General features: G+C 46.5%; 1 protein-coding gene across 1 annotated transcript in view; it reads right to left on the bottom strand.

Moving 5' to 3' along the window:
* Positions 1 to 13,764, bottom strand: part of NHSL3 (NHS like 3) — a 56,292-nt gene extending 42,528 nt beyond the window's left edge. The window contains exon 1 of the mRNA XM_084816120.1: positions 13,482 to 13,764. Within this exon, the coding sequence (XP_084672246.1) occupies positions 13,482 to 13,569 (88 nt within the window). The 5' untranslated portion in view covers positions 13,570 to 13,764. The remainder of the gene's footprint in view (positions 1 to 13,481) is intronic.
* Positions 13,765 to 15,021: the final 1,257 nt, after the last annotated feature.

Raw genomic sequence — 15,021 nt, 5'->3', positions numbered from 1 at the left:
GCAACCCATACTCTGAGTTGTCATCACATGTGAACCCGGTCATAGATTGTAATTCCTCAAGGTAGGGATCTGTCTGGGGGCAAGCGGCCTGGTTCCCATGTAATGACAATCCAGAATGTGGGTTGTTGAATCATGGGTTGTTGTTACGTACGAAACTGGAACTATGGGTTAACTATGGGTTGTAAACCATGAACAACCAAGGAAAAGAGCCCATGGTTTGTTGATGGGTTGTAAACTCTGGGTTGTTTTCACTATAGGTTGTCATAACATGTGAACTCAGAAACATGGGTTGTTTTGCCAAGCTACAGAGGCGGTGGGCAAGAATGATTAACCCCTGCCCCTGCTGCTCTACCTGCCAGTACTACAGTGCTGCGAAGGCATTTGGAATACAGGGAGGGAGCACATGGAGGAGGAGGGAATCAAACAACCCAGAACTGAAAAAACAACCTGAGCTTTGTGCAATCATCTGGCAGACAAATCATGGGTAAATTCTGGGTAAGGCAACAACCTATACTTTGGGTTGTTGTTACATGTGAACCAAGTCTCTGTGTGCTTATGGTACACTGTAAAAGCACCATGTATAAAGAAGAAGAGGTAGAACCATCTTATCAGGATACAACAAAAAGGCACTTGTTTATTGTAAGCAAAGCGATTTGTGGCCCAGAATGAGTAGAAACAATAATTTTTCCAGACTTGAAGGTGGTACAACAGAGCCATTGTTGTCTGCAGTACATGCGCTCATTTTTTCTGTCCTGCTCGATTCTCAGATCAAACAGGTTTTTGTTGACCTTTAAAAAGCTGTTCAAAAAACTGCCATGCTGTTTCCTATACCTGGAACTTCTTTCCACTTTCTATTCACCCAACTACCTCCTGTACCTCATTCAAAACCTGTCCATGAATTTAGCAAAGCTTTTCTGAACTATCCAGGGCTCACCTTACCTACTCCTTCAAGAGTTCCTGACTATCCCATATCCCCTCCTCACTGCACCTGGACTACCCCACCACCACAGCCCTGTCTATCTGATACAGACTGGAGGCGCTCCAAGGGCCAATTCATACTTACAGGCTCAGCACCTGATGACTGCAGTATCAGGGGGGAAGTCTGTGCGTGCATATGAGTTATCACAGATCGAAGACCACAAACAGAACTTCCATATCATCATGTATCAACACGATGCTTTGTCAGTGGAGTCCATTCTCACATTCTGCAATGAGCGTTGAGCAATCAAGTGACATCAGTGCATATGTGAATCAGCTCTGAGAAACAACCGCATTGCAACTGCCTGTCCTAAACCATACACAGTCCAAAGGCACAGCCTGCACAAGTAACCCATATTTTGGGTAGCGCTGTATGTTGGAGGGCAAGTGCAGCAGTGCACAATTGGAAAGGTGCACCTGCCCACCCCTCTGGATCCCTTGCAAAGGCACAAAACGTGGGGTGGAACTCTTCATATGGACATATGAAGCTGATCCATCGTAGCACAGCACTGTCCACTTCAACTGGCAATGGGTCTCAAGGTCTCAGGCAGACTAAGGCCTTCCTTTCTCAGCATTGCTATTTAAGAACCTTTTAACTGAAGACAGCAGGAGGTGGACCTGGAACCTTCTGCATGCCAAGCATGCACTTTGCCACTGAACTATGGGCCCTCCCCTTGAATTGCAAGCATCTATTATCTGGTTTAAATCAAAACAGGAGTTCCTTCTACCACCCCCTCTTCTAAACTAAGGAACTCTTGGAAGAAGGTGCCAGGGCAGGATAAGACATGTTTGAATTGCACAACAGTGATGGATCTCCCACGGAGAAGGGCCAATTATACATGTCTGCGCATCTGAAGGAGCTTTGTGGGGTTGTCTTTCAACAGCCCTGGAGACAGCAGCAAAAGGGGGCTGTGGTTTTAAGATGGTGTCGGCAGCTCCATTCCACAGCCATAATCCAAGTCTTTTGCTCCAGAATTCTGCTGAAGCTTATTCAGACACTTTGTCAAAGCATGTTGGATTTTGCGGGATGGTCCCCTGAGGAGCAATAGTGAGATATCACATCCACACTAGATTCTAGGGGTAGCCTTGCTCTTGTCAACGTAACACTTAGCACATTCTTACAGCTAAATTAATGCCAACTGGCAGAAATAACAATAAAATGGATCTATTCACGTGCCTTCACAAAATCAGTTACCAACTTTGTGAGAAGATCTCTGCTTCATTAGCTTCACCATTTTACAAATACACCCCTTTAGTCCGTAATAATTTGTAAAATGGGAGATGCTGGGACTCAAGCTTTCCTCACCCCTGGAAACATTCTCATCTTATACCTGATGGGCTGGATCTGGTTGTGATTACTAAAAAACAAAAACAAAAAGCACTCCCTGCATGCTGAGAGGCACCCTCATCCTTGTTACTGCTTCACACATTCCAGGGCTGAGGTTGGGCACTAGTATGAAGTTCTGGGGGACAAATATGAGTAAGCCCAGGAAGTTCATATTTAAGTACTGTGACCCCTCGTCTGCAGAACCAGTCATGTCAATGAGGGCCTCCAAAGGAAAGCAATGCCCCCCCCCCTCAAGTGACAATCTCAAAGGGGAGGGCAGACCATTCCCCCACCAGTGCTACCATTTTGTTGGCACTAGGTGCAATCTGGCCATGGGCCATGTTCCACCAGGATGACTCAATGAGGGCTTGGTATGCCCCTCCTGATAAGGGAGGGATCATCCTCTCTTGTCTCCATGGCATCCAAGGCCTGCAAAGGCTGTTCTCAGGGAGAGTTTCTAGCTTATGGGCTTGCAGGATTCAAAAAGGGGGAAGGGGGGAGGAAGGGCAATACACCCAGATTCAGCCTGGGCAGCAAGGGCCCCTAAAAAGCTCCAGGCAGCCTCTACATAGAGGCAGAGGGGTGTGCCAGTTTCCATGGCAATGCAATAAATATATAACGTTTGGGGCACAGGCCTAGGGTGGAGCTCAAGAAAAAGAACACAATGTCCAACTGCAAAGACCTGAGTGCACATGAGGAAAAGGATTGTGTTTCAGTTGCCCAAAGGTAGCTGAGCAAATAAAAGGACCCTGGATACATTTTCCCAGGACACCACTCTCCAGGATTTTAATTTGCGCCCAGGCTCAGTCTGGTAATACATTTTTTAAAAAGGGAAAAAATAGTGCCATTAAGCCTGTGAAGAGTACCTTTCCTTCATCACTAGATGACTACAACCAGCCCCCCTCAGTCTGGGCTTAGGAGGTCATGGATCCTGCCTTAGAGAGCACAAGGCCCAGGCATGCTGGAGCCCCAATATTTAGTGCTGTCCAGCTGTATTGTCATGGAGGTGACAATATTTTTAGAGTGGCGGTGAGGCAGTGCACATGCCTTGTGCTGGAAACAGAACGCAGGACTCTTGGGGCCATACCCAGCAGCTTGTACATTTGCTTGCATCATCCCCTCCCCTTGTTAAATCAGACCCAAAGGGATAGGATGCCCAGCATGTTTCCGCCTCCCTCTGGCCACATGGAAGAGATGGAGCATCCAAAAGGCACTGCGGTGCAACACCTTGAGCGCTGCCCAGATTAGAGGCTGGTTCACACATCCAAGCAAAGGTCCTGGCACAGGGGATAAGAAATGGGTCTTGAGTAAAGGATAAACATCCCACAGCGGATAGAGAAGGAACAAGAGAGGTGCAACATCTTTGACTGAGCCCTGGATTTCAGTGCCAGGGCTCGGCCAACAGCACATGAAGGATTAAAGCAGGAAGGGCACCTTTGAGCATGTGCATCAGCCTCACCACTGATATTTACTGGACCTTTGTTGTTTTAAAATAGTGCAAGCTTTCACACATCTACTTAGCACGTGCTTAGATGTAAGTGATCAGAACAAAAATTGAAATCTTATTTCATACATTTTAACGCCACCCTTCCTCCTAAGAATTCAGGATAGGAGGTACATGTCTCTGTAGCTCCCAGTGTTAGCCTCTCAACAACCCTGTAGGGTAGGATAGGCTGAGCGACTGTGACAGGCCCAAGATCACCCAGTGAGCTTCATGACGAACCTGGGTCTTCCCAGTGCTTGTCCGACACTCTAACCATACCACACTGCCTATTAGGTTCACAACTGGAGCGACCCAGCCACAGTGGAGGTAAGTGTGGAACGTATAAGCACAACACCTCAGGAGCCAATGCATGGCCCTGTGCATTGTACACACACAATCTTGCGCAGCTCCCATTCATTTCAATAAGGTCCCTGGTGGATCCTGTCCCACAATAATTATATCACATTCTGCTATAATTTGCTGTCATGGGACACCTGTTTCTCCTGCTCCCTTTTAACCGAGGGTCTTCCATTCTGCTGAAGCTTGAAGAACAGGAACTCCATCACCACCACCACCCCTTCTTTTTCCACACAGGGAGAATCTGGGCCCACAGCAGCCCAGACTCTCCGGCAGGGGCACACACCCCTGCCCCCACCTATCGATCCCAGCCGAGCGCATGGAAAACGCTGAAGCAACACAATGCAAATTCTTTTGCTTTGTGGCCTCTGGTCGGTTGCCATGGCGCCGAGGCTTAGAACAAGCCAAAGGCGCTCCATGTTTCCCAGGCGCTCTCCTGCCCCATGCCGTTCGCTCTCTCCCTCTCCCCCAAATTTACTGCTGTCTCCCTGTATGTTCACACATGTGGCTGACTTTTGTGCCTTAACACCACAACCCAAATGCCCTTTTCCTTCAGGTGATGGATGCAGAGTTTAAAAGAGAAAACAAAAAGGGCCTCATGTTTGGCCTTGTCCAACTATCCCCTGTTGACCGGACAAGGCCTCAGGCCTCCCTGAGACAGCCAACCACTCACTCATGACTCACAATTCTCTTTTCAGAGACAATATTTAAACTTCCCTTTCACAGTAGTAACCCCAGGAAGGATTTCAGTATACCCCTCCATCACCTTCCTTTATCCCCACAAGCCTCTGCAGTACATAAATGCGTTTGAGGGGGTGCCACTTGCACTAGCCCCCCCACCAGCTTTAGCAACATAAGAAACTGCCTTATGCTGTCTACACTGACTGACAGCAGCTCACTGGGGTTTCAGACGGGGGTTGATTGCTCCCTGGTTCTACTAGGAGATGTCAGGGATTGAACCTGGGGCCTTTTACTTGCAAAACGGGTGCACTACCACTGAGCTATGGCCCTTCCCTATGGCTTCCTTCATGGCTGAAAAGGGATATGAAGCTGTGCCTTCCATGTGCGGGATTTCATGTGAGCTAGAACTATTACTCATAAAACCCCATGAATTCACATGGCACTTTAGAACATAGGCAAGAAGACAGGCCCTCACTCCCAAGGAGCTTACAATTTAAAGCTAGAGGGCTTGACTCTAGATCCTGTTTAAATCACTAAGACCTCAGCCCAGGAACAAGAAAAGTCGTATTCGAGGCTTCCAGATCAGGTCGGAGTTTTCTTGGCAGGCCTGGACATTCTCAACTCCCCTTTAAAAAACAACCCCCTTGGAGCACCTCTGAGCACGAGAGTGCACCACTGTGGGCTCCCCTCACCAATGTGGCAACCCACATTGACACATTTAGGGTAGGGGATGGGACTTCTAGATCATGGGGGATAAGGTCCAGCAGATGTGAACCTTCACCCTCTCATCAGAAATCAGAAATCTGCTATGGCTAACATCGTCCCAGCTTAACATCCTGTGCACTGCATCATGCCAGCTAGAAAGGACCATGAGACTGAAATGCCCAGTTCCACTTTCTTAATATGGGGCACTTTCAGCCAAGAATGGCTTGTGGCTGGTACTGTTCCCAGTACTTTGCAAACCCTTCATAATGACAAATCCTGCAGGCAATTTGCCAAGTTGGTTTGGGGATACAGCTGTTCCTAGACTGATATACAGTAAAGGAAATGGAGCCCAATACATCCAAAAGCAGACTAGGTCCAGAGCAGGAGTGACCAGCATGTGGCCCTCCAGATGTTTTGGCTGACAACTCCCATTAGCCCTAGCCAGCATAAACAATGGTGAGGGATCATGGGAGTTGTAGGCCAAAACATCTGAAGGGTCACGAGTTGCTCACTCCTAGTCTAGAGAAACAATTGCCAATCACCTCTCCATCAGAGAGTTGCACTTTAAAAAATACTGTCTTGGAAAGGAATATAACCAGAACTGGAATATATCTAGAAACTCAAACTGTGAGCCTAGCTGTGTCACCGATTTCTATGATACCTTGGCTGACTCACTTAACTGCAATTGTCTTTGCCTCTTTGTAAAACTAAGAATACTCAGTCCACGACCTTCTTTGAAGTGAGGGTGAAAGTTAGGAGGACTACAAAAAGAACAATGAAGTTTGTTCACCTTTAATCATATCCTTTCCTCCCTTCTCCATCTCCTGAGGCACCGAGTCTCATCTTTAGCTTTTGCCTTCAAGGTGTGCTGCAAATGGGAAAGCGGAAATGGGACCCCAGCCAGGTGTCTTGCTTCTTGTGAATGAAAGTCAGGCAGAACAGAGAAAACCAGAAACCAAACCTCTTTGGGGTTTCTTTGAAGCCTTTGTTACAAAATCCAAACACACACTCAGCCTTTCAATTAAGGAGGTGAAAATTCCCAAAGACTCTTAGGGAAAAAAAAAAACAGCTATTAGCATCCCTGCTTAGGAGTGCAGAAAAAGCGTGCAGTGGGCTTCTTATTATTATAGTGAGAAGTATGTTTTGAAGGCCCAGAAGCCCTTCCATCTAATCCCCAATGGGTACAGGCTGGTTGTGGTTATTCAGTAACTAAGAGAATCAGCAAGCCCCTAGTCTGAATAATCAACTCAGCCAAAACTCAGTCCATGGTCTCTCTCTTTTGACCTCCTCACCCTCACATCTGTAATATAGGATAATGTATGCAATGTATTTTGAACAGTCAAAAGCACCAAGTATGATTATATAAGGAAAAGCAATATGCATGTTCCAGATACCCTTATCTGGTGATATTAACAACAGACTAACCAACTTTTTCTCAGCAGGGCTCCTGGGCCTTTGACTAGAACATGTCCATCAGAAAGCCAGCAGGTAAAGCTTTTTCCATATTTGCATACTGGAAAAAAGTTGTCAGCTGAATTTCTGCTTGCCGCCCCACTGCTCAATGCACTGGAGCATTGGTGGCGGGAAAGTTTGGAACCTGAACTGTATCACGCTTCAGGAATGGACCCTAGCAATTAAGGGGGGGGGGTGTCCAAGGTCAAATCCTAATTAAACCCAGCTCAAGTTTTTCCAGTTCTGCCCTTCCCTTCTTCTGCCTGATATCTTCATGACTTCCACACGCCAACTTTCAGGCCAGCTCTAAATTGGGTTGATGCCTTGTATCATCTGGGAGTACTTTGAATCTGGTCCCACTTCCTTGCTTATCCAGCTTGCATTGCTGCTTTGCATCTGGCCACCCTGCTGAAAAGCCAGGGCTTCTGCACTTTTAATAATTGTGTAGATGCAGAAATTGCAGCAGCTGTAGCTTTGCCTGACAATTCCCTATTATAGAAGCCATTAAAGGTGCAGGAGCCCTGTCCTCTTCTGCACCTGGCTACCCTATGTTTTAGCAACCATTCCCAGTCTCAGCCACATGCAACATGCTTACAGCCCACACGGAGAAGTCAGAAGGGAGGAGCCCAGACAGACAATAGGATGAACTCAACGCTATCCAAAACAGTGAACCTTAAACTTCCTCTTCCAGAGCAGTCTCACTGATTTCAGGGAGTATGTATAGGTCAAGGTTAAAGGGCGTCATGTATAGGACCACACTAGATGCGCCACCATTCACGCAATTAGCCATTGTATTATTTCTTAAAAATAAATACAAGGCATGGGGGAGGGGGCAATTTTAACACTTTGCTCCCTCTCACTACAGTATTGATTAGGCTCCTGAGATGCTCTTTACTCTTTTTAAAAACACCCACATTTGCAGAATTGCTAACTGTGTGAATGGTATCACTTCTAGTTTGGCCCTCAGTCTTTTCCTTTATGTCAGACGTCCTCAGTGTGATGCCCTCCAGATGTGCTGAACTACAATTGCCATCATTCCCAGACAGCATTCAGGTCTGTGCGGGTGATGTGGCCAGTGCAGGGTTCCTGTGCCTTTAACAGGTGTGTAGAAGAGGACATTTCAGTAGGGCATCTGTTTTTCCCATGTCCCTTCATGACACTTGCTCAAATTCCCTTTTCTACACAACTATGGATAGTACAGAACAGAAATCCTACTGTGCTCCTTGGCATCTGGTCACCTTAAGTGCACATTCAAGAGTTAGTCATATGCTCATCGCATTGCGAACATGCCAGCATTTGGGGATGAGTAGGCTGTCATTATTTCTATCCAGAGCCAGGGCAGGAACAACAGTCTCTCTCTCTCTCTCTCTCTCTCTCTCTCTTTGAAGGTGCCTTGCAGACCCTGTGTGGCCTAAAGAATCAAAACATTGGCAATGCAATGAGTGTACTGCCACACCTACCATGCAATATTTTCCCAACTACATCTTGCAAAATACCTAACAGGGAAAGTCTGACACAGAAGCAGACCAAAAAAATAAAAGCAGAGTTGTCTTGGCAAGGTCATTTCATGAAGATGGTTTTGGAATTCAGCACAATGAAGCCTGCAAAATCCATGCCTGATCCTCAGCTGGAGCTCAGCACTCTTCCTTCTACCAGGGCCACAGGCAAAACCAGGAGTCATCCTTTATCCTGCACCACACTCACAAAGGTACTTGGTTATGAGTGGCAACTGAATTAGGATTCCCAGTTATTCATTGGCCCTGCTCTTGTGCCTTTAACTTGCAGCCCAACATAAAGAAATCGATCAAGTAAAAGTTTTTCTGGAATGAAGTTAAGTTGTGGGGAAAGCTTCACCCACCACATTTTTACATGCCAGGTTGCTTTTAGAGGCACAAGAGCAGGAAAAACAAACTGATCACACAGCTTTGAATTCAGCCAGAAAACCAAGACTTAATTTGAGAAAGCACATGCTCAGCCCTCCGGTCTGTACTGTCAGTGCCAAGATTCAGCATGTGAAGCAGTAATAAAGAAGACAGTGCCTTTGCACATGTGCAGAATGCCTTCCCCTCCCCAATGAGCAACTACGGCTAGCCTCACATCCTCCAGAATCTCTCATTTTAGAAATTAATTACCATTAATTCAGACAAGAAAAAAAAATGGAAGAGTGAAGTAACATCCTTGTCCAAACACAGACATAATTAAATATTTAGAAGTTGCTGTTCTTCGTTCTCCAGTATGGTTCATCTTAGTAGCTGAATCAATCAGGAACTTGGCAAGGGACTTTATGCAGTGCAAAAGATGCAAGGGTGACTTGGTCAGTAAGACTCGTGAGGCAGACATCTAGGGCGGCACAAGTAGAGGGGTGCCAGCCAAGCTGGAAATGGTCCCCCTAGTCCAAACTGCTCCTTGACAGAGTGACACACACGCACCCCAGCAAACTGAGAATTCCTCCCAAAACCCTCTGCCATGTCACAGAGACTGCTGAGGCTGACATGCACTTCACATGGGAACTTCATGGCCCAGTCCTGCCTAAGCTGATAAAAACCCACACACCAAAGTTGGGAGGACAGTGGGCCAGGTGAATGCCAGGGGCTGGCAAAGATGCACTCTCAGTTTGCGCACCAAGCCCCTTTGTAATAGGGGCCTATTGGTGGGCCTTTTCCCCCTCAAGGGCCCCCCAAATCCCGCCATTTTGAAAAAGCACAACGATGTCATTATCTAGGAAGATTCTTTATCATTTGCCCCTTATTTCTGGGAAAATGTGTTTATACCCATCTGTCCAGTAGAAAAACAGCAAGCCCTGTGGTTAAGTGGAGGGGATTTAGCATGGGTAGTAAGAAGAAATTAAGAAGTTAAGGAACTGAACTCTCCTGTTTATAAGGATGATCATCACCCCATTTGTGTCAAGGTTTTCATTGGAACTAAACATTAGCTGAGCAGAAACCTCTGTTTTGTGGAGTGGGGGTAGAAGACCTTGGCTTCCCTGAATCAGCAGCAGCACCAAAACGACAACAACCCACCAATAACCCAGGAGTTCTGACCTCCCCCAGCAACATGTTCTAAGGACGCAAACATCAACAGACTGAAAAATAAAATGAACTTTTGGGTCCCTAATCCAGTGGATGTTAATTAGGCAAACAAAATTTACATTACCAAGCTACTATGTGCTTTCCTAGCCACACTCCCAACTTGCATTCCAAAAAAAAACCCACAGCACTTTGCACACCCAAACATACTGAGCACTGATTAGTTCCCTCTTAATATCTTGAAAGTAAAATCCTATGCATGTTTAGACAGAAAAAAGTCCTACAATTCCCAGCACAGCTGCCTGGGCCATGCTGGGAACTGTAGCTTTTTTCTGTCTAAACATGCATAGGATTGCACCCTACGTTAGTGATTTTTATCCATTCTTTCTGTTCACAGGAGTGAATAGAAAAACCATAAAAACAACATCAAGATATCCATGAAAACAACATATTCAAATTATTATAATAAGCCATCAATGTAGTGTAAACAAATAAGATGGGTCTCAGCCCCATGGCACTACAATCTAACGTTTGACAGCAGGGAGAGGCAAAGATAACAAGGGATGAATATGAGCAAAGAGTTACACAGATTTACCATTGTGGATGAAGAGGGGAAGGGTTAAACGAAGGCTTCACAAGGTGGGTTTTGAGTGGAGTAGTTAGCTGACCAGACATCTGGATAGCAGAAATCAGGTCAAGCTTTTCCCAGCATAGCAATAAGAATCACAGAATAGTAGAATAGTAGGGTTGGAAGGGGCCTACAAGGCCACTGAGTCCAATATAAGAATTATATTCTGCTAATATAGGTAGATGAAGCTGCTTTTAAAGGTACAGGCACTGGTTCAAAAGTTGGCAACCTTAGTTTTAAGGATGGTATTCACATAGAAAGTAGTAAAAGGACAGATTCTAAAACATTTTAACAAAAGGGTTTTAAGTTTCTTTCTCTCAACCTACCAATGTAACTCTCTTATGGATGGAGAAAAGGTTGTAGTCCATACATATGACTGTGAATACGGAACCAGGAAGATCCTACTCCAGCTTAGTTAACACCAGTCCAGGGGAGTGATCCTGTGTATGTGGTGATCGTCCTAGCTAAGCACCAGCCACAAACCCACAAAGCTGCCTCAGAGAAGGTTGCAACACCTGCCCACCAGCTCTAGGCACCCAGGATGCAGCAAGGACAGTCCCCAAGCTCCTCAGAACTTGGAAGAAGAGACACTGGCTCTTTTGCAAGCAGCAAACCAATCCTGACAACAAAGAGAAACACCAGCAGGCCACACAGTCACAACTCCACATAGATGCCAACAACCCCAGTCACCAACCACAAGGACTGCCAGAGGACTTGGGCCATTACCACACAAAAAAGCGGGGGTCTCTCAAATAGCAAATTGGAGCCCCCAAATACACCAACAGGTAGCAAAATCACTTTAAAGACTATCTTGTTAGGAGCTGATAAGCTATGATGGTTTAACCCTGGCTCTCCAAGCATGGGTGCAACTGTGCCTAAAATTTGGAGGGGCTATGGTGTGAGGGGGATGGATATACCCACTATCTGGAGACTGAAATCCTTTCACACATTATGGAGCAACAAACAGGTTTGCATACAAGCAAACAGTGAGCTGCAGTCAATCGCAGTGCAGCTGTGTGATACTTTTTTGAGGGGAACAGCTGTTTCTTACATTCACACGTTACATTGTTAGGTACGTACCTACAACATAATATGTGAAGCAAAGGACCAAAAGCGTCAATTTTTTATAAATAAAAAGCACTGGGGCTCAAGCCTGCTTAGAAGTTACAACCTTGCATCTCAGATGTTTAGGAGTGGGCTCTACAGTAGAGAGCCGGAACTGCCCTCTGCAAAGACTTGGTTTCCCAATTGCTTCTTTTGTTCTGGGAATGAGGGTTGCCATGGTTTTTCTGACCCTGCTCCTGTGTTTTTAACAGCAGCCTGAGACAAATCAATTAAACAGGCGAAGCCTTTCCAGTCATAAAGATAAAATGCTGGGGAAATATTCACCTGCTCAATTTCTCCATGTCAGGCTGCTGTTAAAGGCGCAGGAGCAAGGATAAGGTGGGAAATAAGCAACCCTTTCTGGGGCTGAATGTTGGCACAGGAAACAAATTTCCAAAACTCTGGAACCCTGAGCAAAGCCCCCACATCCATGTTTAGCACTAGCACCCACTCGGTGGAACTTTCTCCTTAAGGAAGCTTGTCTTCCTCCTTCTCCGTAGGGTGGCCAGGGGAAAAGAGTTGTGTAAAAAAGGGGATTTCAGCAGATGGTCGCATGCAGGACACCTACTGAAATCCCCTCTTTTACACATCTATTAAAGGATGCAGTAGCAGAGCCCTCCTTGCATTTAGCCACCCTACAATTTGGAGTCAGCCAAGGATAGAGCTCTCCGACAGCTTTTGGAAATCTGAGATTATTTTTGATTGTTGCTCATGGTTTGGGGCTCTGCTGACCTCACTGCTGTTTTATTTTTGTTGGGTTGTTTTACCACTGTTGTTTTAAATTCCAGGGGGTTTTTACTGAAGCCTTTTTAGTGATCTTATAAATTTGCAAATGGAAAGGTGGGATTTAAATGTAAGAAATATGTAAATAAAACAAAAACTGAATGCTGGTTTAAGTTCTATCTTCTCAGTGTCTGCACAGAACACCTCAGTTTTAGCCTTGGGTTTAAAATTTAAGATCTCAGCAAGGGCTGCTTCGGTGAAACGGGAGAGGAAACAGGTGGTTCCACAGCTATTTGGAGTGATGATCTTGCAGTACTGGGGTGTATCTCTCTGATCAGACTAGCCAGGATTCACTATGCTCTGGCTAGGGGTGAGTTCCAAGAAAGAGGTGCCAGGAACTCTGGGGTAGCGTGGAGCACAGTCAGGCATGCAAAGAGGGACATCCCTGGACCTCTGGCTTGAGAAACACAGGAGCAGACCCAAGGCACTGCAATCAGCTCAGAGCCTAGTCAGAGTTGGGATTAATTCAGTCCTAGAATGGGGCTTCAGTGCCAGGCCACAGCTCCTGAACATGTCAAAACAAGAACGCCTCTGAGCATGCATTGAACAAGTTTCCCTTGCCACTGAAGGACCATCACCTGCCCAGTCACCTCTGTGACTTTGTGGGGGAGGGTGCTTCAAGGCCAGGGGAGTGCCATTTCGGCACCAGTTTAGAAGCTCAACCCAAATCAGAAGCTTTTGAATTTGGAGACTGGGGGGGGGGGGAGTTATGAGGAATGGGTCCCCTCCCCTTGATGGCTGGATGTCCTGAAGAACTTAAGAAGAGGACTGCCGGACTGGTTCGAGGTGGATCCATCTAGTCCACCATCTTCTTTCTTGCAGGGCGTAAAGGCACGAGCCCCCACAACACCAGCTTTGCTCTCCAGTACGGCACAGGAGAGCTGCCTCCGAGGCCTGCCGGCATCTGCCCAGCCTCGCCCTCCCTGCCAGCAGGCCGCCCACCTCACGAGCCCATACCTGTCTTCCACCTCGCAGAGTGGCCAAAGTTCCAGAAAGACCAGGTCTTGCCGTTTGGGGGGTTCCGCTTGCGGTACGAGTTGCCCATGGAGCCTGCTGGGGCAAAAGGCACCTTTCCTTTCTCTGGCCCTACCCTGGCCCCTTACTGCTGGGTGGAGGAGGAACAGGGTGCGACATGACTGAACGAGGCAAGCCTCCCTTCGCCTTGGCCTGGTTCCAGGTGTGCACAGAGAGGGAGAGAGACACGCAGCGTTCCGCTCTTGCTTCCCATCCCTGTGCCTCCCAGCCATGCCCACAGCTCTCTCCCTCGGCTAGTGGCAGAGCCAATCACAGCTGACTAAAGGGAGGGGCCTGGGGATTGGCCTCTTGCCTCCTTCTGTCCTTCCAGCTTTGCTGCCTCCTGGTTCTGTCTGTCTCTCCCTCATGGGTCAGGCTGGTTACCCACAGGGCTTAATTTCCCAAAAAGGAGACGTGCCCATCTTGAGCTTGCCTGAATGCCACAGCCCTCTGACTTGGGGATGCTCAGTGGAATAGGAAAAGCACTCTGCACATGCTCAAAGGTGCTATGATTGCATCATGTGTTCTGGGGCTGAGCCCTGACACAGATTAAGCCCTGGCCACTTGAGTTCACAAGACAGCTGAATTTCAGGGAGAACAAAGGCTACTAAGAAGCCGGTCCCCTCTCTCCCTCCTGTCACTTCTCCTCTCCTCCATCATACCTGTGAAACTCATTTACAGTCAAAAATATATCATTTTAATTGCAGCTTAACATTTTAATTGGTCCTCTCCTTCACCTGTCAATTTGTATAGTTCTCTTTCTCCCACCATTTAATTCTACATTCATTCATTCATTCCATTTCTATACCACCCAACAGCCAAGCTCTCTTAAGGTTAAATTTCTTTTAACTGTTTGATTTTCTTGTTTTCATTTTACCTTCTTAAATGCTTTTAACCTAGATTATACACCCGCAGACCAGATGTTTTAACATTATTTTATGATGCCTAATTATTTAGACTGTTCATTATTATTTATATATGAATGTATTTATGTATGTATTCATTTATTATTTCTGATAAAGACTGCTGTGAAGCTTAAATGCTTGCCCATTCTAGTCCAGGAAAGTTGCTCCAATGAAAAGTACTACTGACCTCACTTTGATTCACACAGGGCAGCCTCCTTTTCAACTGCCAACTTTTTACTGACAAGTCCAGTCAAATGAAATTCCTCCTAGGTCAGCCACAGGCAGACATTACTAGTCTACAAACATATTTAGTAGCCCACCTGCTGCCCACACATGCCTGTGTTAGTTTTCTGTGGCCTTAAATGAAAGGGAGAGAGAAAAACCAAGTTCTGTAACTCTTTCCTGCCTGCGCACTTGGATGCAATTCCTACGTGCTATGGGCAGCCAAGAAAGTGACTACTTACAAGCATGACCCTGGCCCTTCAGACATCTGTCAGAGCCAGGTACAACCTGCCATGGAGGACATTGGACTCCGTCACTGGGCTTCCGCTACAAGGCCTTGTTCTGAATATACTATG

The sequence above is a fragment of the Heloderma suspectum genome, chromosome 10 (assembly GCF_057233095.1).
Source record: "Heloderma suspectum isolate Gila_16-S chromosome 10, 16-S_ref, whole genome shotgun sequence".
In the NCBI taxonomy this organism is placed as follows: Eukaryota; Metazoa; Chordata; class Lepidosauria; order Squamata; family Helodermatidae; genus Heloderma; species Heloderma suspectum.
This window is presented reverse-complemented; position numbering and strand designations above follow the sequence as displayed.